Below are 23,441 nucleotides of genomic sequence, written 5' to 3' on the forward strand. Positions count from 1 at the left end.
TAAAACATGGTTATAACAATTTTTACACTTGGTTTTATATCATATCATAGTTATATATCATATTGTATTTGTTTTAATATAGGTTTTAAAACAGATAAAATGTTATTTTCAGCAAAATTAGCTTTCTTTTTCAAATATGTTATTGACATATAAACAACTGTATATGACAAATCCAATTTGTAAATAAACAAGAAGTGGCATAATATGTATTTAAACATTAAATTAGTAGCAACAAAAGGTTATGACTCTAAAAAAAACGCGTCAAATTAATTTACTACGTTAGAAAAATGAGTAAACGCTGCGTCATTTCCGTTTTACGTGATAATTTATAATACTTGTAGTAATGTGACGTAACAATGATGTGATTGATATATAAAGACGAAATGTTGTCAGTTTTTTATTCTAAGTTTTTTGGAATTAAAAAAATGAGCAAATTTACAATGTAAGTATTTTTTAATTAAAGAATAATAATTATTTAAATTAAAGGGTTTAAAACTTAGTTAGTTTATAAAGATTAGGACAAAGAAAAGACTAAAAAAAAGGTATTTTTTGTAAACAATTGGTTTTTAATGGAACTGCTGTTACAGGTAGTTTTAAAGCTTGATATTTTTAGCTTAAAAAGTCTAAAATCGAGCCTATTTGTTACGTCATAAGAGGTGGAAATGGGTGTTTTTCAGGTGTTGTCAGATTTCTAACCAATCAAAAATTACCTGCGTTGTTATTGTGCGCTTGTCTATGACGTAACAGTGAGTCATGAATCATAATATAAAAACCGGTTGCACACGTAAGAAAAAAAAGATATAAAAATAAAAAACAAAAAAAAAGTGAAAAAAAGTTGGTTTAATCAAGTTATAAAGGCCTACATCTTCAGATGTAAGAAATTATTTTGTGTTAAAGTTAAACATATTAAAAAATAGCAAAAAAAAGTACAAAAATGCCAGCAGAAGTACAGGAGGCTATGAGGTAGTAGAATCAAGTTTAAACTATAGTAGATATTTACAATTATATATACTTGATGTGGAAAGGATGACCGGACAGACTTAACATAGAGTAACATCAGTTACCCTGACCCAGTCTCAAGTTGCCTTTAGCAGTTTGGGGTATTGTTGATTACAATTGTCCGATAATTAAACTGCTGATTAAGTGCTTGCTTAGCAGAAATTTATACCGTTTATAAAGCCTTACTCAAGGATACTAGAGCATAAAGAAGTGGGATTGAACCTAGGACCTCATGTAGTGAAACCAAGTGTTTTAAACACACTACATCTGCTTTTGGTTAAACTATGCCAGCTTTTTTTTATTATTTTCAATCCTAATATCTTGAAAATTATTGTTTTTTAATTTCTAGAATTGAAAGTGACCCTTCTAGCGATGAAGACCAGGGTGAAGAAATTCTTGACCCTTACTGTGACCCCAACAACCCTGTGATTGTGACGTATGAGAGGGTTCAAGATGCTGCTAAACGAATTAAAAGCGGGATCGTTCGAACGCCGTGCACGGTAATTATGACGTCATAACTGTATTAATTGTAGTCTAGTCAATAAAGTAGAAATCATATCAAAATATATTAAATTCATTTTTTATTTATTTATAGCGTACACGATTGTCTGAAAAACTAGGAATCGATCTTTATTTTAAGAAGGAATACATGCAATTTACTGGAAGGTAATAATTAACAACTGTCTCGCTTTTTTGAATTCCTAGTAGGCTAATTTTGACGCAACACGCACGCCCTCGTTTTAACCAATAAAAAAAGCCGCGTTCAAAGCCTTAAAGTAACTTAAAAATTAGCGTAATTTCTTTGAAAAGCACAAAGAAAAAACGTGGTTAGATTGCGCATTTTTTAAACCAGTTTTAGTTTATTTTTAGCTCTACTTTAAATGTATAGGCAATCAAGTTCAATTTCTATGAAGCTTTTAATATAGAAATTCAAGATTTTTTATTTCAAAAAGTCACAAATAATGAAATAATTTATAATTTTAGAAATTTTTTTTAAAGTTTTAAAGATCGAGGTGCTTTATATTCCCTACTTAACCTTACAACTGAACAAAAGGCTCGTGGTGTTATAACCACATCGGCTGGAAACCATGCCCAAGCGCTTGCCCATCAATCCGGTAAACTGGGAATTAATGCAACTGTAATTATGCCAATGCAAGCCCCTTTAGTCAAGGTTTGTAAAGTTCAATTCTATATTAAAAATTAATTCAGTTATTCATAGTTTTATAATTAATGTGGAAAGGTCGACTTGATGGCCTGAACATGAAGTAACATTTGTTACCCTGACCCAGTCTTAGGTTGAATTTAACAGTTTTTAATATTATTGTTTTTAATTGCTTAATAAAAAATCTGCTATGCAGAAAGTTTGGTGTAGTGGTTGATTTAGTGGTAAGAACACTTGCTACACCACACATGAGATCGTGGGTTCAATCCCCACTGCTCTGATGCTGTAGTGCCCTTGCGTAAAGCGCTTTAAACGGTATGAACTTCTGCTGAGCCAGCACTTAATCAGCAGCATAATTATCGGGCATATATAATCTATAATATCCTGCCACTGGCAACTCGAGACTGGGTTGGAGTAACTGATGTTACTCTATGTTTAAGTCGCACATTCGACTTTCCCACATCGAGGATAAAAATATATACGTTCGTACTTTTGCCTTAATTAAAAAAAATTTTTTACCTTAGCAGTGCCTTAATTAAGGGCCCTGCAGCATAAACATAGTGGGATTTAAACCTAAGACCTCATGTAGAAAAGCCAAGCTTTTTAACTAAAATTCTAAGTAATCAGCAAGTTTTATTTATTTTAGGTAAACAGTTGTAGGGACCTCGGAGCTAGGGTTATTCTACATGGAAGTAGTTTTGATCAGGCTAAGACTTACGCCATGAGATATGGCAGAGAACATAACCTTGTTTATATCAACGGGTAAGGACTTTTTAAATATTAAATAAATATTATTTTATACGACGTCATTACTATTTTGATCTTTTTCAAGTTACGACCACGCTGATATTTTAGCTGGGCAAGGGACGATTGGGGTTGAGATTTTGGAAGATGTTCCCGACGTTGATTACGTCATTGTACCTATTGGGGGCGGGGGGTTAATTGCGGGGATAAGTGCCGCGGTGAAGCACCTTAAACCTGACGTCACTATAATTGTAAGTTATGACGTCATAATTAATTAAATAATTCTATGTAGTGCGCTTAGGTAAAGTTGCAATGGCAGTTACTATTGTCGAATCTAAGCAGGTTTTTTGGTTAGAACACTTGGCTTTACTACAGGAAGTCCATAGTTCGATCCCCACTGCTTTCTAGTTAAGTAAGGTGCTATAAATGGTATGAACTTCTACCGAGCCCCATAAACCAATCGGCTACTGTAATCGGAAATGTCCAAAATTAACAATGGCAACTCAAGACGGGGTCGGGGTAACAAATGTTACTCTATGTTTAGTTGTTGACCTATCTGTTGAGCAGAAACTAATACCTAATTAAAATTAATTCTAGGGGGTAGAGTCGGAGAGATGCCCATCTTGGCATACAGCTATGGAAAATGGGAGACCGGTCCTCTGTAACAAGACAAAAGAGGGCGCTATAAACACGATAGCTGATGGATTGGCTGTAGGTGAAGTTGGGGTAAATTCATTTGCTACAGCTAACCCCTTAATCGACCGAGTCATCAAGATTAGTGAAGACCACATCACAGTCTCCATCTTGCGGTTGTTGGAGCACGAAAAGTCGGTCGTAGAGGGTGCTGGAGCGTCTGGGTTTGCTGCAGTTTTAGGAAATTATTTGCCGGAACTTCAAGGCAAAAAGTAAGTTTTAAATTTTTTAATTTCGTCGATTCGTGTTTTTAATACAAAATTTATCTGCCGCAGGGTGGCGTGCGTGCTTTGCGGAGGAAACATCGACGTCACGGTTTTAGGAAGAGTAATCGACCGAGGTTTAATGATGGACGGAAGGTTGTGTCGCTTTTATTGCGTCATAAGCGATAGAGCAGGAGGTTTGGCAGGTTTGCTGACTATTCTTGCTAATGCAGGGGCCAGGTAAGAGAATTATTTATTTTTAAAAATTAGTTTTAAATAAATAAAGTAAAATTTAGCATGGTTTAGTAGTATACCGAGTATGGCATCAAATTACGAGCTAAAAGGTTTTTGGTTCAAGCCTCACTAATGCTACATAATTTGTCTTTAACCCGGCGTTTACAGATAGCTTAAACACACTAAAAGGTTCCGGGTTCAAGCCCTCACCAATGCCACATTATTTTCCCTTACGCCCGGCGTTTACAGATAGCTTAAACACATCAAAACAGCATACCCTATTCGTTATTAAAAAAAAACTTTTAACCATAAGTGGCAGTTTAGTTTTTATTATTTTTCAAATTTTTTTTTATGCAATTCAAAAAGTTTCGGATTCGAGTCGCACCAACGCCACATTTTTCTTTTTGAAAATCTTTATTTTATTTTATTGAACTTTATCCTCTTTTTCTTCTTATAGTATCAAAGAGATCCTTCACGACCGAATGTCGCTCCCCGCTCACGTTTACAAAACCGGGGTTCGCTGTTTTATCGAGACCCGTGACCACAATCACAGTATGGAGCTCAGGGGTAAACTTCATGACGTATATGGGGCCGACTTGTTCTGGCACGCTGATTAGCTGCGTGTTTCGGTGTCGTTCATTGTGACGTTAAAACTAAGTCATTGTGACGTCAGAATTTAGAATATAACTCAATAAAGACAGCTTTTTATCTGTCATGTCAATACGACAAAACTTTTAATCGTGACGTCATTATAACACCATGTTTTTATTTGTGACGTCATTATGACACCATATATTTATTTATGACGTCATATTTACATTTATTGCACTTTTTTTTCGTCTAATTTGAATTAAAATAGAGTCGCCTACGTTGACGCTATCTTTGTTGACGTCACCAATTTTCGACGTCATTTTTTTAGGTGACGTCACTGTTTGAAATGACGTGTATATATGCATGCTGCTTTTGCTGCTTTATTTTGTAAGTAGCAACCGGTTCAATTTTGTAACTATTTTTTACCTATGTAGTACCTGGCCAATTTTGCACATATATTTATTAATTGAAGTTCTGATTTAACTTTATTTGATGCAGTAGCTTGAAAAAATATTAAAAATTCTTATATTTAAGTTTGTGGTTGTTTTACTAGAATATTTAAATTTACCTTTATTTTATTATTATTAAGGTAAAAAATTCCGGTCGCTCGTGGGGGCTATAGAGTAACATTTTTGACATTTTTAGAGCAGCATTTTTTACCCTAACTTAGTCTCAAGTTGATTTTGGCATTTTAAATATTGTTTAATTAATAACTTATATGCCATTGAGCTACGTTAATACTGTTTATAGCGCCTTAATCAAGAATTAAACAACGTATCAACAGTAAGAATCAAACCCAAAACCTCACGTAGCGATGCCAAAAACTTGGTCGCGTCTTTATTTTTTCCTAAAAATAATGTTGTTTAAATTTTATATTATTATTCTCACTACGCAGAATTTTTTGATTTTTTAAAAACATTTATTCGAATTCTAATCGCATTCTCTGTGGTTACGCGTTCAAAAAAACAACGTGTTGACCATATATTATGACGTCACATACTAAGCCATTGTTGTTCTGTGTCACGTGATATTGACAGATAAAGCGTACGTGTTAAGGGGTAGGAAAAGGTTGTTTTTGAAATTGAAACCAAAAATTTTTTTTAACAAGTTTTAAAACTTATACGGTGGTCAGTCAATATGTTGATTGGTAATTATTAATATTTTAATTTAGGAATTCAAAAACAAATTCATTCTAATGTCTCAAATTTTAATTTAAAAACAATTTGTTTTAAAAAAATTTAAGATTTCACAGAAAATATTTAAAGATCGTGAACTCTGTTAAATTTGGCGACCTTGTGTTTATTATTTTCCCGTAAATAGGTTAAACAAAGCCCCGGGCTGAGTTTGTGGAAATTTTAAGTTTTCGTAGAAATGTTGTTCTTTTATTTTACTAAAACCACTTTCCAAATTTTAAAATTAACCTTTTTTTTATATTTTCGCACTATCGGTCAAAAGTTTTTGATATTTTCGTAAATATTTTTGCAAACTTTCTCATGTGACGACATGAGAATTTCTGACGCCTCTAGCGGCCATCCAGATCAACAAGAAAACTTGTTGACGATAAATCTGAAAATGTCCGCGGGTTCATTTTTTGGCGGTTTCGTGATCACGTGACTATGTTTATTGTAAGCCTATCAACAAACCCGTATTAAAGGCAGTGCGGCAAGTGCTCAAAACCAAAATTCGTTTTTTTGCAAATTCAGTTTTATTTATGCAGACTTTGTGAGTGCTTTAGTACGAATGAAATGGTTTATTCTATAAATAATGGAGCTTAGTAGACATATATTGTATTTATAGTTTTACAAAATAAATAAAACTTTCGTTTGTGGTTGTGCAGGTTAATTATCGCAGGCAAATATTAGTTGAGAGTTGCGACCATATTACAACAATTATAATTCCGACTATAGAGGGGTTATGGACTAGTATATGAAATAGTGTTACAATTGTGTTATTAGTATTCGGTATTAGTTAACGTTATTGGTGGAAACGTACTGGGTAAATTACTGATCGATTAATTAACTTGTTTTGTTTACAAAATCTGACGTGACAAATTATCAACTGTTACTTAATAATCAACAAATAATATGACGCAAAAAACGTCAGAGCATCTGCAAAATTTTTTTTTGCAGATTTTGAAATTTATTTAAATTTTTAGCATAGAAGTGTTATTTGTTAAGTTTTTAAAGTGTTTTACATAATGTTGTTGTTGTTTTTTTAAAGTTATAGTTAACTTAGATTTTTTAAAATAGGTTTAGTAAATATTTTTTATCTTTATTAATTCGAATTTTTTGCATACCAAAAAGCTATTTTCTTAATACTTAAAGCCTTGGGACTTAGGTCATTTAGGCAAATAAATAACGATAAACAAAAATATTACGTAAGGCATTTTATAAAATTTATATAACATTGAATATATGGTTGTTTCATTTGATATAAAATTTAAAATTATTATAGCAAAATTAACGAATTTTTAAGTTTAGTTTTTTAAAGTTACTTTGTAACGTTATTTTAACGATTTTTTGGGGATTTTCTTTTAAATATTATTAGGTTAATAGTTTGGTAAAGTTTATAATAGACCTATGTCCTGTTTTTGGCACTAAATTTTCTAAAAATGATGAAATTTTAGGTAATTTTGTAACAAAAACATTTTCCCAGCATTCTACGATCATGCTTTTAACCATGCGCCGATTGTTATGCCATGTCTTTAAAGCGTGATATACGCGTGCTCAGTATACCACGTGCGCGGAAACATGCGTGATCGAGACCTGATAGCGTGTTACCTTATCATGCTTAGGCGTGTATATATAGGCTAGCTTTGTTTTGGATAAGTTTTCGAATAAATCTGACGAAATATTTGCGATCGAAAGTGGATGTTAAAATAGTTTACAGTCGTGAAGACGGCGTGCTAGTTTAATAATTACGTAATAATCTTAAAGAAGCGAAGGGTTATATAAAAGAGTTTTTTGATTTGATTTATTATTGACTTTGCAAGAATAAATGGTGTACTGTTAGGTTAGGCTAGATTTAAATGTAGGTTTATGTAAAACATATGTTAAACTGCAGTTTTAGACAAACTTACACCGTTTAAATTCGTTGTGAATTTTTAAAAATTAATTTGTATCTTTAAAATAAAAAAATGATATAAATTTTCAGGTTTAAGCATTTATAATTAAAAGCCGTACTTAATTACATAATTTAAGTGTAAATGTTATTCACGAATGCCATTTTAAATGTAAGTTATCTATCAAAGAATTAAAAACAAGATCATTTCAATTCGAATTTGTAATACTCTAAATTTAACTAATTCAATCCCCGCGAGATGTCGCCACGCGTCATAAGTTCAAATTTTTGCCGGCGCCGTTCTATCACGGGACAATCACGCGTTTGGCGCATGGCGGTGTTTCCTGCCTTTGCGATATGATATTCCAGATAGATGTTCTTTAATTGCATAGGAGAAGTTAGATTGCTGTTTGGGAAGGTAATAGTTGAAGTAATTAGTCTAATTAGAGATAGAAGTTCATATGAAATACAGAAAAATATTTTTAATTTGTGTTAGCAATTATAAAAAGCCGTTTATTAGTTTCTTAGTAATTTTTTGATTCATATTATGTTATTTTTTCACATGGTTATCTAGTTTTAGAAAGAATAAAATGTATTTTGGAGAATATTACAGTTCTAAAAAACGTTACAAAATAATAAAAACTTGTTTAGCGGTGTAAATTATGCCATAGGATTAACAAGATAACAAATTAAGTTGTTTTTAGCTATGAATGGCCGTTGGCTATTATTTTACTATAGCGGTCATAGGTTAAACGATAGTCTTGTGTTATGACTGGTCACTTAGGTTAAAGTTGTTGTCAAGCTATTTAAGGTTTAAGTAATGGTGTCATGACGAAGCCTTACAAACACTTGACCTCATTTCAGAGTTTGCAGCATTCGCGTGGTGAAATTTTCTCTTTTTTTGTTCTCTCGCTTTTTTTTCGCCGATAAACAACTCGGGTTTTTATGACAGGGTTAGTCAGTTCTTTGGGCTTATCGTGTTATACCGCTGTAACCAGAATATAGATTATATAATAATTATTTATATCCCAACATCTACAAATATAATCAAATTTTGTGTTTTAGCGGTATTTAAAAATGGAAAAGGTTACGTAACATTTATTAAAATATTTTTTTCGGATTGCGCGCATTTAAGAATTTTCAAAACAAAAATTTTAAAACTTTGTAATATTTCGTATATATTTTTAAAAATAAGGTCAGAATAACAATATTAAAAATGTATAACTACCGCAATTAGTGGTATGTTGTTATAGTTATTATTACCATAAACAGCTGTCATTGTAAGAGCATTTAAACATATATACTTGCGCTGTGCATTTTGTAATTATGTTACGTTACATTTTGAGGGAAGATTAGTAAAAGCAGCGTAATGCTAAGATTTAACCCCTTTAAATTAATTTAATTAGGATATGCAAGTGTTAAGTTCATTATATTGCTATATAAGACATAATATTAACCAATATTTTTTTATAATTAGAAATACGATATTGAAATGTGAAAAAGTTACATTAAAATAAAAAAATGATTCCAACTATGGTGCTACACGGAGCTAAAAATGAGGATAAAGCCAACAACCATGCCTCGTATTTGTTTAACGAAATGAGCAAGTTTCAGAAAGTTGGGGTGCTTTGTGACATCAAAGTCCCCGGCCAATTGGAAGTTGTTCCAGCTCACAAGGTCGTTCTTATGAGCGCAAGGTCGTCGCTATCGACCGAATCTCAATTCTCACAGAGTTCGATTGACTCTGATGATGAACTAGAAGATGTTGAAAGCCGGAAGAGCGATGTGTTCTTTGTGGAGGATGCTTACTCTTCCGGAAGTGAGTCCGCAGATGATGAAGAGACATCGGCTAAAATTACTGCTGGTACTGTACAAGAACGTCTTGGTGCTTTAAACCAATTCCGACTTGACCATTGCTGTTGTGATGTAACATTGGTTGCCGATGAATTTAAATGTGATGCCCACCGGGTGGTGTTAGCAGCTTGTAGTGATTATTTTAAAGCAATGTTCACATCAAACATGCGAGAAAACGACATGGCAACGATTTCCTTATCTGGCATTGAAGGCATCAAGCTGCGCAAAGTCTTGGAGTTTATGTATACGGGAGAAATTGACATGGACTTTAGTGATTCGGTTCAGCTTTTACATATCGGTGTTTATTACCAAATTCTACCTCTTATTGAGCATTGCCAGAAGCATTTGATCTCAAACCTTACTCCGGAAGACTCCTGCTCCCTTCTTGATGTTGGCCGCAATTTAGCTTTAAAACAATTCTCCGAGATTTGTTTTAAATACATCCAGGATCATTTTACGGAGTTAGAAAATGCGGAGGTGGAGGTATTAACCGCTGCAGATTTAGCTTTTATCTTGCAAAGTGAGAGTCTTGGAAACGGAATTTCAAATTCCGAAACCGAAAATGCAATCCTCAAAGTTTTACTGCTATGGTTACAAGCTCGCCATGCCTCCACTTCGGAGGAAGATCAAATCAAGATTTGTGCGCAAATTAGATTCTCACTAATCCCTGCTTTAAAAATCAAGGAATCGTGCTTCGAAATCGCGGCCGATTTGAACAATAATAATGACAATTCCACAGACATTTCACTACAAGTTAGTGAGCTATACGGTTCAGTATTTAAACTGTATTACGACAAAGCAATGAACTATCACGAACGTCTATACGCACAACCCCTTCTGCAAAGCCCAAATACCCAACTACGATCCCCAGAAACGACATGGGTGAGCATAGATGGGGTGTTAGCCTCAAAGGCACTTCGTGTACCTAAGGATTCCATCACCCCGTTGGTACGAACATCGGACCCAATTCGAGACCCTTTTCACAGTGTTGCAACTTTAAATGGTTTTATTTACACAATTGGCGGAACGAGAGATAGAAGTGAAGGCTATAGGTAAGCTCACAGTTTATTATTGTGAAAATGATTAAAATTGATATCCTTACAAGCTGATAATTTATTAATACAGTGTTGACAACCTTAATAATTTAATTATAAATAGAGTTGTAAATCAAAATATAATTTAATTATAAATAGAGTTGTAAATATAGTAATTGTTATTATTTATTTCAACTTGTTTGTTTTTTTTACAGTCGATCTGTTTTCCGATATGATCCTAGACTAAACACAACAATTAAAGTAGCTGACATGAATGTTGAAAGGGGGGACGCTGTTGTTTGTGTTTTTGGCGATTTTATTTACGTGTTTGGAGGTCGTAATCGATGCGGTGCACTAAGTTCTTGTGAAAAGTACAACCCCATGTTAAACGAATGGACAATGTGTGCAAACATGCATCAGGTAATTATAAAAATCATATTTTCAAAAAACAAGATGGCGTATTTTATGATAAGTTTTGATCCTAATTTTTTGTTAACACTTTTTTTAATGCTTTGATTTTTTTGTAGCCTATTTACATGGCAGCTGGGATTGCACATGGCGATTACATCTACCACACGGGGGGCTTCAACAACGAAGAAGTCGTGTCAGTTATGTATCGGTACAACCCAGTTGATGATGCTTGGGACGAACTTGATGGAAGTCTAATGGTAGATCGTGCTTTCCATGTCATGGTGGAGGGTCATGACGGTCGATTGTGGGTCATTGGGGGCATCGATAACCCATTCTCTGGGAGGAATGTGTGGGAGATTGAAGCCTATGATGTCGAGGACGACATGTGGGGTTTTGTGGGTCAAATTTTACCCGTGAAGCCTTTGTTGTCTGCTATGAGGTTGAACGTGTTAAGAAAAAACGACGGCAGGGTTTGTATCTCAGCTGTTTCAACTCCTGAAAAGTTTGCAATGCTGGAATACAACCAAGAAAAAAGAATGTGGTTCGAAATGAATTCTTCCAACCGGGTTCCTATTCTTGATATCCCTGTCATGTAAACTAAACTGGTTCTAACCGGTTTGTGCCGGTTTTATTTGTTTAACAGCCATGAAAGAGTTGGACTAGAATTTAGAGATGTTAAATGTAATTTTAAGGTTTTAACTTTAAAATTAAATGTCGGTTTTTTAAATTTAAAAACTGTGGTTACACCATTATTATATCTTGTGTTAGATGGGTGTTTTTTCTTGGTAACAAGTTGTAATAGTTCAAAAAAAGAGGTTTTCTACTTCGTTCTTTCTTGCCAAAACACTGTAACCATCACTGTTTAGCTACTAAGTAGTTGCAGTGACTTTGCCTGTACTTGTGTTCATGGTTTTTCAAGTGTTTTTTTGTTTTTCTAGTTCGGCGCATTTTGTCAAACAAATGCCATTAATTTAAAACAACTTTCTTACATCAGAACGTGCAATACAAAAGACATTCAGTAATATGAAAATGTTTTTAAAACATAAAAATGGCCAGCCCTTTAGAAGAATTTTTTCTATGTTTTTGTGCGTTTGTTAAAATGATAAATATCTTCCTAATTTGATTAATTTTTTTGTTTTTTTTTGTAAACTTTGCTCCGTTTTAGCAAAACTTATTGCAAACCCGTTGAACGGTGCGCTTTTTCTAAGTAGGTCGATGAGGCTTTCAAAATAAGTTGTGTAATATAAATAGCGATTTTAGCCTACGTTGCAAAATTCAAACATCAGTTAATATTGACACTGGTGTGTACAAACAGTACTTCATTTCATATTAGGTATAACCTTTGTAACAATTTTGAAACTGAATTTCAAACTTATCTTTCTGTTTGCTGCTATGTCAAATCTTAAAAAGAATTAAAATTTAAGTGGTATTAAGAAAATAGTAAAACTTTGTGTTTTTTTGATTGTTTTGTATGTTAAAAGGTGTTGTACTTTTTGATTCACCATTTTTGTTCCTTTACGTCAACAACTTTACTTTCAACAAAAAAAAGTTGATTTTTTTTGCTATTTATGTTCCAATATTTGTTTTCAATAAAAATTTCTACAAAAGTCAAATGTTATTCCGATTAAACAAGTCCAGCTAAAGAGGGGTACCGAGTTTTTTTTCTAGTAAACATGTTGTGAAGGCGCGAGTTCAAACCAGCTTTTAAGTTCGCGCATCGGTAAGTAAACAGTTCGAATCACATCAGCAATAATTAGGTTTTAATTAAAAACATGATACTCCAAAACTTGACATCATCTACCAAGCGATATTATGATTTTTAATTTATTTAATACCACTTTAATTAAAAGATATACCATGATATACCCAAACTAGTTATTTTTAAGTTATAAATGTGTTTAAATAATTGTTTAAAAATGTCGTTCATATGTTTTAGTGTTCTGTTTTTAAAAGTCACGCCATAATGTAAGTATTATGACCTCACTTACCCTCAAGAATGAACAATATGCTTCGTTGGATAACTAAACTCTTTTTAAAAGTTGTTATATCCAATGTTAAAAGTAGCATGTTATTTGTAAAGTTATTAAGTCCTATCTTGGTGTATTGTCCATTATTTTATGCCTTTAGTTGTTAAGTTTACTTATTTAGTTTGTTTAAAACATAAATTTGTTAATTTATTTGCTGTTTTTTACGTTTATGTTGTTGTACTTTGTATATTAAACTAGGGCACTGCTTGAATGCGTAGTTAAAGTTTATAAATTGTGTCAAGTTGTTAAAAAACTGTTTTAATCTTGCAAATAGGGTTTATATTGCCGCAATATTTCCTCGGCACACTTGAACAAAGACTTTTGTGTAAATTTCGCAACAGCTCGTTTACTGAATTGCGACATTCATGGCTTTTGTGTCAATATTAAATTAAACTGAATTACGTAACTGGGTTAATATAAAGATCATAAAAGAAAAAATGCTGATGTGATATTACGACCTGTAGATAACAATTTTGGGGTAATATATACCACCATTTTATCTTAAAAGTTAAAATAAAGATTTTGGTAATTTTCGAACTTTGGACGTCCCTAAAAAATTGCTGACAATATTTAAAAATATCGATGACAGTGTGATGTTAAGCTAAGGATATCATGTATTTTATTTCGTTTTTAAAATCTATTCATCTTTTTTAAAGCACTGACTAAAGTTGCGAAATTTCTTCATTAAGCAATACATAAAGATTGATGTACAGATGTTATGTAATATCTTTCCGCCGGCCGGTTTAAAAGGAGTTACGAATTTTTAAAACAATGTCAATGACGTCATATGAAATTTAATAAGGCCGAGCTAGAACGTTATTTTGACATGACTTCTTTATATTAAATTTCGGACAAGTTTGCAGTGAAGTTTGGTGGTGACATTAGACCTGCTAATTTTTGCACGTTTTGATAAACAAGCAGTTTGTACTTTGCTTGTTTTTGACTATTAGTAAATGCGCACGTGCTGAAAACAACGTAAAACATAAACCCAAAATTTTTTTTAAAAAATGTGTAAAAAAAAAAATTCGCTTACAAAAAATATTAATATATATTTTCATTGAACATTCGACTACAAAAAAACTTGTGTAAAATTAACTTAACCTATCTTTAAATATAGCTTAAATGCAATTCCAATAAAGGTAACATTAATAGATTATTACGCAATACTTGAGTTCCCAATTGCCGACTTGAGCAAGTTTGAAAAAGTAGGCCAACCGTTATTACATAAAGAACCGACCCAGTCAGCAGTTTGTGTGTACTTGGGTATACATAGGCGCCTAGCTTAAAGGAAAAGGTGGTTTAGAATTGCCGGTTTTACACAATAAGTAAAGTAAGTTACCACATGGCCTTTGGTTTTTTCTACTGTTTTTTAAGTAACTTTTAACTGTATTTATATATACGCAAATTACAAAACCAGCCAATATAATAAATAACCTTGTAATATCAAGCAAAGACAATTTAAAATTGGTCTGCTAGTAAAAAGGATTGTAAAATTAAACTTTTCATACTGCTTTTAGGAAAACTCAAAATAAAAAAGGTGTTTATGTTTATAATTTTTAATCCTGTAATTTTAGCACACCACTGCTTGTATGGTTATGCGGTTAAGAGCTCTAGAGGTTACTGTGGTAACTGTAAGACTGGGTGGCTTGTATGTATCTTATTGATTACATTATACATGACATTTGTTTTTGAATAAATCGGATTATATGCATGAATATTAAATAAAATTTTCCAATACATATTATATTTACTTAATTATAATATGATAATTGATAGTTTATATTTGTTAGAAGTTGTTTGTTTATTGTGTGGTATTTTTGTAAAATTTAAGCCGGCTTAATTTGAAAAATGTAAAAATAACAATTTTTTGGTAAAATCCAAAAAACGGCCTTGGGTCATTATAGACAATTAAAAAGATTTAAATAATAAATAAAAATAAATAATAATGCATTATTTTGTTTGTTTAATTCTTTAATAGTTTATAAGGATCGTTTTATTGTATAAAATTGTTTTTATTTAACAAAAAGGATGCGAAAATGTAGCATTTTGGTAACTTAATAGCATCACCTTGCGGTCAAAATATCACGTTTTGTAAGTAACGTGTTCGTTAATTAAACGAAGCAGCAAACATTTTTGAACCTATATGTTTAAAAGCAACTGATACTAAAATTAATTTACTAGTTTTTTTGTTTATTATACTGCACATTTGCTTCAAAATTTTGTTTGTTAGTTTATGTTAGTTTGGTAAAGTTAGATAACATAATTTCTAAAATATAACTCATATAATTTTGTAAAAAACTGCACAAAAAATTAAAATGAAATTTTTTTAATTGATATTTATTTAGTTTATTAAATTAATATTGTGTGTTATACTACTAGAAATTTAATCAGTTTATCCTCAAAAAGAAAAAAAGGTTGACGTAGTTGTGCAACAGCGCATATCCGTAGTAGAAAAAGTTTTCAATCGGCAATCTGCAAAAGTTTTAGTTTAGGTTCGAAGCTTTTAAAGTAAGCATGGCAGCTAGCTAAAAGGCTAAATATAATTTTAAAAGCATTTTGTGTAGTTGTAAAGCTATATTAACAAGCCTGAGGTGATGTAAGATTGTAAATATGTATTTAAACTAATTTTCTTTAGAAAAATAGGGTTAAATTATACTGGTAATATAAATTGTCGTTTATTTTTTTGTCAATTGAATCATCGTTAAGAAACATGACAATTCAAAGCACAAACACTAAAGTTAAAGTAAATACTACTTAAAAATTTATAAAATACAAATATATGTGTGTAAAAATTAAAATATAACGTAGTTACTAGTAATAATATTGTTGAATACTAAATTGTTCGTTATGTTAAAAAACTTTTTTTTTTTACAGTCTTGTAAGGTATTTTCAAGGTTCACTTTAACTAGTGAGCAGTTGACGGAAGTAAGAGATAGAATCACCAAACAAATCAATCTGGGTTTAAAGAAAAACACAAAAGCATCTTTAAAAATGTTGCCAACATATGTGGAAGGCATCCCTAATGGAAAAGGTAACTATTACTAAAAACAAAGCAATTAGAAATCAGTACAGAAGTGCCTGGGTTAAATTCCCACTGCTTACATGCTGTAAAATCTTTACTAAAAATGCTATAAAAGGCCTATTATCAGACAATTATTATCAATACTTTTTTAAACTGGCAAAGTCAACTTGAGACTGGGTTGAAGTAACAAATGTTACTCTATGTTTAGACCGTAAAGTTGGCCTTCCCACATTGAAAATGAATAAATATAAAAACAATCTTATTATTATTTGTTTTTTTAACATAATAAAACAGTAGATATATCATTTAATCTGTATTTATAGTTTTTTTTGAACATTGCACAGCTGCAAACTATTAAAAACAAAAATAATCAGAAAGCTGTGGCCAATTACGTTTTTGTTTTCACAGAAAAAGGCGATTATCTTGCTTTAGATTTAGGAGGTACAAACTTTCGCGTGCTCCGTGTAAAACTTCCTGGAAACACTGGAGGTCAAATTCACGTCGATTCACAAGTTTATGCGGTCCCTACTCTAGTAATGCAGGGCTCTGGCGATGAGGTATTTTATTTAAAATTTTTAGTATTAAAAGCCCTCTTAAAAAATTTTGAATTTTTAAATTTTTTTTTAGTTGTTTGACCATATTGCTGAATGTATTGAAAATTTCATGGAGACTAACAAACTTTTCGGAGGAACTTACCCACTAGGATTCACTTTTTCGTTCCCATGTGTACAAAAGGGTTTAGATAAGGTAAATAATTTTAGGATTCAGTTCCTTATTTACTTCTTTGTTTATTTAAACTAGTCAATAGCCTGCTCTATGGTAGATATTTTAATTGTATTAATATAGTCGCAACTCTCAACTAATATTTGCCTGCAATAAACCACAAATGGCAGTTTTTTTTAATTTGTAAATTGGATAAACTCTATAAATTGGATAAACTGTATGATCATCGTTTTGTTATTTCTAGAGTATTCTGCTAAGATGGACAAAGGGTTACAATGCTACAAATGTAGTTGGGCAAGATATAGTTACAATGCTTGACTCAGCTATCACAAGAAGAAAACAATCGAGTAATATGGAGTACAACATCAATATCAAAGCTGTGATCAACGACACAGTTGGGACGATGATGTCGTGTGCGTACGACGATCAGGAATGCTCTATTGGTTTAATTGTCGGTTAGTAGTTGTTTAAATAAAACTCTAACTTAAGTAGGTAAATAAAAAGCAGACCTAATGGAATATTTTAAATGTTTAAAACTTGTACAATCAAAATTACCTTTAAAAGAGTTTTTATTTAAAAAAAATGTTTTTTTTTAGGAACTGGCACTAATGCTTGCTATATGGAAGACTCTTCAGCAATAGAACAACTAAACTCTGAAATAAAAGATAAAGATGATAGCACTGGGATTAATAAAAGCGGGTTAATGTGCGTTAACACGGAATGGGGAGGGTTTGGGGAAAATGGGAGTCTTGACTTTGTAAAGACGGAATGTGACCGAAAAGTGGATGAAGAATCTATTAACCCTGGTTCAATGATGTAAGTATTGTTTTTCGAAATTTTGTATTAAATTTTTTTTTGAAAACTTTGCGTTAATTTTTTAATATTCCACTTTACAGAATATATTTTAGAAACAATATTTAAAACACAGGGCAATTTTATGTAATTAATTTTAAAATATTTTAATCAGTTTAAAAATTTTTAATATTCTATTTTAAAAAACACTTTTTAAAAACTTGACTATTTTTTTTAACTGCTTAGATTTTAAGGAATCAAATTATAGGTGTATAAACACACTTTGGGACAGTTACTTATTAATATTTCCAATAACCAAGGTGTTAATGAACATTAAAAAACCAGTGTAAATTGTTGTAAACAACATAAAATTGACGCCGTTATTGTAGACTTACTCTGTTAGTTCTGTAGATTATGGTTCAATTAGGTTTTAACTGCAAATAAATTTGTTTGCTTGGAAGCCACATAACCTTGTTAACATTATATTGGTTGTTTATTGGAAAGAGAACAGGGCTCTTATTGTAGATATATTTTGCTGACTTAACCTTTTGGTGTTTTTTAGGTCAAAAATATTTATCTTTTAGAAAAAAGGAAAGTATAGAATTAATAATTAATTTGAGATTTTAAAAGTTTTAAAATTTTTTGGGTAGTAAATATTATTGGTGTATTAAAATTCAATGATTCATAAGAAATATTTATTTTGCCTTTATCGAAAGCCAAGTACGTTGTTTTTTTTGTGGTTTTCAGCATACCTTTTGTTTCAAAGACAAACAGTTTCTTTAAAGAGAAAAGTGGTCTCTCTTTTTCTTAATTTGACTTTAAAAACAAATTGCTACGTTTTTGAATTGTTTTTGATTTAAAAACTCATTAAATGAATAAAAAATGTTATATACTATGATATGTAAAAAATGCTAAAATTGTATAAAAAATGTGTATACAAAAAAATATGAACAAAAAAATGTTTTAAAAATTATTATGATATTGGTTTTTAACTGTGTATAGAATATAGCATTTAATTCGTTTTTTAAATAAAATTTTTAAGTTCTTTACTACGGCATTGGCATTCGCCGTAGCGTAATCTCAATTATCTTTGGTTTAATAATTGTCTAGAATTTCTGAAAACACTGTCACCTGAAACCACTATTACTTGACTTTTATAATTGTCCTTGCCAGCAAAACAAAGTAGTAAAACCTGTTTGGTTTTTTGATTTTTGTTTTAAACTAATAAAACTTGGTAGTTGCTGCAGGCATTTTGAAATTATATTCGACTTTGCAGAATAATTAAAAATATAATCTCCTCTTACATGGAAAATATAATTTACTATTTTTAGTATAAGTACACTGTTTTTTACTGGTCAATAGCGTGCCTTATTAAAGGCATTTTAATTGTTGTAATATGGTTGCAATTTTCAACTAATATTTGATTATGACAATTTACCTATGCACCACAAATGGCAGTTTTATTAATTTTTATGAATTTTAATAATTTTCAGATATGAAAAGATGATTAGTGGAATGTATATGGGTGAAGTTGCCAGACATTTAATTATTCAACTTGTTCAAACAGAGAATTTATTCGGAGGCAAAGTGACCGAATTACTTCGAACAAAAGGAAAATTTCTTTCACCCTTTATCACCCAAATTGAATCGTAAGTTAAAGTTTAAAAAACCAAAAAAGTTAAGCACTTGACTTTACTACATGAGGTCCTGGGTTCGATCCCTGTTTTTAATATGTCCATAAATGAATTCGCTTGTATACAAATATTCTGTAAAATAGGCCTTCTCACATTAAGAATAAATCAATATTTAATTAGTATAGGTTTTAAGTTTAGTAAATTTTTGTAAAGCATTGTCAAATAAATTAAATTTTTTTCGCTTTAATTTTTAAAAGTTAAATATACTACTTATAATTTGAAACTACATAGAATATATTAAACTATATTGTTTGCTGGACAAATAATATTTAAAAGGTCACATGTAGAAAAGTAGTCAAATAGTTGTATTGTGTAAAATCTTGAAAGGTTAAGGGGCTATTAAAAAAATTTAAGATCAAAAAAAAATAGTGGAAATTTAAATATCTAAAAAAAAAATTTAATTAAATAATATTTATTTATAATTGCCAAAAAAAACTTAAGTAGGTAACCAATAAAAATTTAACAGAGCCTTGTAAAATCCCTATCTATACAATATACAAAAACTCACGTTTAATCTAACCCCTTAACTAAGTTAATTCTTAACAAATAAGAATCCAGTTAAAAAGGAGGTGTGTGCCCACACCTATATCACGTTCTAATCATGCTTTTAGCGCATGATTTATTAGTAAGTCATCTTGCCTTACAGCTTCTTGTACATAGGTACATTAAAACAACTTGTTTTTCGTAATTTAATTCCCAAAAGAATAAGGAATGCTCTGTAATAATAACCCCAAAGGGGTATATTAAAGGGCCAGTTCACGAATAGGAGTTATTCGATTTCAAAACAACATTGTCTGTTATTTTTTCATAGTAACAATAATTAGTATTTTTTTAGGGTTAGTTGGCCTTTTATTTTTCAAGTTATTTTAATTATTAATTAAATTTTCGTGATATTGCTAATAAACAAGCGTCTGGCTTCCTAGCAAAACGTGCAGTTATAATTTCAAGATTTATCGATTTTTACCCATTTTTTGTTAAGTTTATATTAAATAAATTTTATTTTTTTGTAAATTTATATTTTTTCTTTTAATTTAAATGTTACGTTTTTGTAAAGTTTTTGTAAATTTTAATAACTTAAAAAAATCTGCCCCCTTTAGTACCAATCAGTGACCGCCCCTTCCGTTATGTAACCTCAAATTTTGTTCACAGAGACCGAAGCACCACTTTAAAAAGCTGCAAACAAATTCTTAATAACTTGGGCTACTCAGATTCAAGTTTAGACGAACGTTTAATGGTGAAGGAAGCCTGTATCGTTGTGAGCACAAGGGCGGCATATCTCTGTGGCTCAGGCGTCGCTGCATTGGTCAATCGATCTCGTGACGTCAGTATAAAAAGGGGCGTGGATTCGGAAAGGTTTCGAATAACGGTGGGCGTGGACGGGACCGTTTATCAAAAGCATCCAAGGTTAATAAACTTTTTAAATAATTATTATCGTACTACAAACATACTCATATACCTTTTAGTGGTTTTAAGCACGAGTAGGCACTTTATTTATGTGAGTCAACACTTTTTGGCCTACTATGGTTTATAATTCCAAGTACAAGTATAGTAATTCAGTTTTAAACACACATTTGATAAGAGTGCTTAAAACTTTTTGTAAAGTTTGATTTGTAAAGTGAGTTGGTTTTACAATGCACTTAACGTTATAGTAAAACGGAAATTCAACTTTAAAACAAAGTATACGAAAAACAATTAATTATAAAGTAATTTCGATGGTCTTTATTATAGTTTCGGATATGATTGCCTTGTAGAATTTCTGTTTTTGTTTTTTTTGCTTTAAAAGTATTGTATATTGGGCTTTTTAAGGGTTTTTCGGCATGTAGGCAGCTGGAATTGAACCTAATGCCTTGACTATTAAAATATATTTTGAATTTTTAGATTTTGACATTTATTTTACTGTGATAGTCGATTTTAGATCTTTTTTAGCGAATTACTCAATAATTTTTTAAATGGAGGCAGCTGGAATCGAACCTAATACCTTGACTATTAAAATATATTTTGAATTTTTAGATTTTGACATTTATTGTACTATATTGATCGATTTTAGACTTTTTTAGCGAATTACTTAAAAAAATTTTAAATGGAGGCAGTTGGAATCGAACCTAATACCTTGACCATTAAAATATTGTTTAAATTTTTAGATTCCGACATTTATTGCGAGAAAAAGTGAACGAATTATGTCCAGAAAGTGATGTCGACTTTAAAAAATCGCACGACGGCAGCGGTAAAGGTGCTGCCATGGTTACCGCCGTTGCTTGCCGTATGACAAATGACGTCATGCTAGGTGAAGAAACTGCGTGATGATGACGTCAGAAATATTAACTGTGACGTGATAATTAACACAAGGTCGCCGCTGGCCGAGTGTTAAACAAAAACAGAAGTTAAAATTTTCGGATTTTTTAACTTTTATAAAGTTTCAAATTTTTCCTAAAATCATATCAAGTTAAAAGAAGTTTCAAAATACTTTTAAAAAGTTTCATACGTATCTATTTCCCTACACAACTAACTTAATCCATTTTATTGGTCTCTATATTGACCAATATCTTATTTAGGATTGTTTAACTTTTTCTTATGTTTTTTGTTATAATTTTATCGCCCTTTTGTTGGTATTGCTTTTTGTCTTTTCTATTTTTTCCATTCAAGTAATGTGCCTTATAAAATGCTGTAATTGTTAAAATTAGCAACTTTCAACCAATGTATATATCAAGTTTTATATCAACTTTAAAAATTGCTAAATTCAGTCAAATTGTACAGTTTTAACGGTTTGTATCAGCTTTCTAGGTCTTTATATTAACACTTAAGGCATTTTTGTCGTTGGAACACGTTAAATTTTCATAAGTCGTTAAACAAGTTTTTAGGATTTTTTTTTTAAATTATTTATTTTGGTGTAAACAGAAAAAGTAAATTTTTTGGGCTTAAACTTTTTTGCAGAAATTCACTGTTATATAATATCAAAAATTGTTTTTTTTTCAGTTTAAAATATTCATTTTAATTGACTTTTTATGATAACGGTACAACTATATTAACAAATCTTAACTTTTAAATAGTTGTTGGACAATTAAGCCTTTTTCTTTTTTTGATGTAATTCAAAACAGTCGTTTGGTGGCGTCAGGTGTTCAAAAAAACTAAAATTCTTTTTTTTTAGTTTTTGTTTAGGTCTTATCTGTGTGTTTAAAATTTAACTTTTTATACTTGACTTAACTTTAAATATTTTGGCTTAACTTTTGGATCTGATCACACCATGATTACGTCATCATCAATGACGTCACATGCCTCGTTATTCGCTTAAAAAAATTTATATTTATATTAGTTCAAAAATATTCAAATTTTTTGCTTTTAAAATTTTTAGCATTTTTTTGGTGTTTTAATAATTAGAAAATGATCGCGTTTTATTTTGATATACCTGCTTTTAAATAACACGTTATACACATTTATCCGTTGTTGTTTTGTTGTAAAAAGTTCCTTGGTTTTGCTAGAGAATTAAGACCTGTTCGCTAAAGTTCCATTTAAGTTTCTTTAAATTAAATTTAATAAAATGATCTATTGCATCTTGTAAATTAGAAGCCACTTTCTTTAATAGAACGTTTAATTTTACTTATTGTATATATATCACCATTACATTTATATAGAGTGCTTTTATTCCATATTAAATATCATATGTTTCAAATCATTGTACAAAAGTCAATCAACTAATTATATAAGTTTTTTTTTGGTTTGTTTTTCATGATGAAAATGCTTTATTTATTTTTTTTGATTGCGTTTTTTTCTTAGTATTATGGCGTGGGAACAGCGCTATCTTTTGTAAATTATTTATCGTATTTTTAAATCGCTAGTGGGCGACAGGGCGCTGTAATAACACTTCCATAATCTCCTTTCTAATGTAAATTGTTTTTACTGTACAAAAGTGTTTAAATAAAATTGAAATGACAACTTAAGTTATTGTATTTATTTTAAATTAGTAACAAGTATTTAATTTAATTTTTACGAAATATTTTTGCATTTTATTTTAGAAAAAGGCTTCACTGCGCAGCGGTTCAAAAAAGCTGGACGCCGCTACGTAAGGTCCTAGCATCGATTCCCGCTTCTTCTACGACGTAACACCTTATGTGACAGGCTTTTAAAAATACTTACAGCAGCCGAACCAAAAAAAATCGGTAAGTTATCAATAAAAATAAAAACTAAGTCGGGGTAACTGATT

General features: G+C 30.9%; 3 protein-coding genes across 3 annotated transcripts; all 3 read left to right on the forward strand.

Moving 5' to 3' along the window:
- The first annotated feature begins 813 nt into the window (after nucleotides 1-813).
- LOC145760008 (L-threonine ammonia-lyase-like) lies at nucleotides 814-5,153 on the forward strand. Its single transcript, XM_082573872.1, has 9 exons — nucleotides 814-963; nucleotides 1,349-1,499; nucleotides 1,595-1,665; nucleotides 1,999-2,170; nucleotides 2,808-2,923; nucleotides 2,994-3,156; nucleotides 3,503-3,810; nucleotides 3,874-4,041; nucleotides 4,493-5,153. The coding sequence occupies exons 1-9, from the start codon at nucleotides 935-937 to the stop codon at nucleotides 4,650-4,652; spliced, it is 1,338 nt and encodes a 445-aa protein (XP_082429998.1). The 5' UTR covers nucleotides 814-934; the 3' UTR covers nucleotides 4,653-5,153.
- A 3,783-nt stretch (nucleotides 5,154-8,936) lies between these two features.
- On the forward strand, nucleotides 8,937-12,518 carry LOC145759993 (kelch-like protein 15). Its single transcript, XM_082573857.1, has 3 exons — nucleotides 8,937-10,592; nucleotides 10,790-10,994; nucleotides 11,102-12,518. The coding sequence occupies exons 1-3, from the start codon at nucleotides 9,208-9,210 to the stop codon at nucleotides 11,579-11,581; spliced, it is 2,070 nt and encodes a 689-aa protein (XP_082429983.1). The 5' UTR covers nucleotides 8,937-9,207; the 3' UTR covers nucleotides 11,582-12,518.
- A 3,108-nt stretch (nucleotides 12,519-15,626) lies between these two features.
- LOC145760006 (hexokinase-2-like) lies at nucleotides 15,627-23,172 on the forward strand. The gene is made up of 9 exons (XM_082573870.1): nucleotides 15,627-15,755; nucleotides 15,887-16,043; nucleotides 16,443-16,591; nucleotides 16,662-16,781; nucleotides 17,002-17,212; nucleotides 17,354-17,573; nucleotides 19,043-19,198; nucleotides 20,393-20,647; nucleotides 21,385-23,172. Exons 1-9 carry the CDS (start codon nucleotides 15,723-15,725, stop codon nucleotides 21,542-21,544), a joined length of 1,461 nt encoding a protein of 486 aa, XP_082429996.1. The 5' UTR covers nucleotides 15,627-15,722; the 3' UTR covers nucleotides 21,545-23,172.
- The last annotated feature ends 269 nt before the right edge of the window (nucleotides 23,173-23,441 follow it).

This window comes from Corella eumyota, chromosome 7 (genome assembly GCF_963082875.1).
Source record: "Corella eumyota chromosome 7, kaCorEumy4.1, whole genome shotgun sequence".
Lineage (NCBI taxonomy): Eukaryota > Metazoa > Chordata > Ascidiacea > Phlebobranchia > Corellidae > Corella > Corella eumyota.

What these genes read in the sequence shown, in the direction of transcription:
- LOC145759993 (XM_082573857.1), top strand. Translation starts at nt 9,208, where the DNA reads ATGATTCCAACTATGGTGCTACACGGAGCTAAAAATGAGGATAAAGCC. An exon ending in GATAGAAGTGAAGGCTATAG is followed by an intron (nt 10,593 to 10,789) that starts GTAAGCTCACAG and finishes TTTTTTTTACAG; the next exon opens with TCGATCTGTTTTCCGATATG. An exon ending in TGTGTGCAAACATGCATCAG is followed by an intron (nt 10,995 to 11,101) that starts GTAATTATAAAA and finishes ATTTTTTTGTAG; the next exon opens with CCTATTTACATGGCAGCTGG.
- LOC145760008 (XM_082573872.1), top strand. Translation starts at nt 935, where the DNA reads ATGCCAGCAGAAGTACAGGAGGCTATGAG. An exon ending in TACATGCAATTTACTGGAAG is followed by an intron (nt 1,666 to 1,998) that starts GTAATAATTAAC and finishes TTTTTTTTAAAG; the next exon opens with TTTTAAAGATCGAGGTGCTT. An exon ending in CCGGAACTTCAAGGCAAAAA is followed by an intron (nt 3,811 to 3,873) that starts GTAAGTTTTAAA and finishes TATCTGCCGCAG; the next exon opens with GGTGGCGTGCGTGCTTTGCG.
- LOC145760006 (XM_082573870.1), top strand. Translation starts at nt 15,723, where the DNA reads ATGACAATTCAAAGCACAAACACTAAAGTTAAA. An exon ending in GCACAAACACTAAAGTTAAA is followed by an intron (nt 15,756 to 15,886) that starts GTAAATACTACT and finishes TTTTTTTTACAG; the next exon opens with TCTTGTAAGGTATTTTCAAG. An exon ending in GTTTATCAAAAGCATCCAAG is followed by an intron (nt 20,648 to 21,384) that starts GTTAATAAACTT and finishes TTAAATTTTTAG; the next exon opens with ATTCCGACATTTATTGCGAG.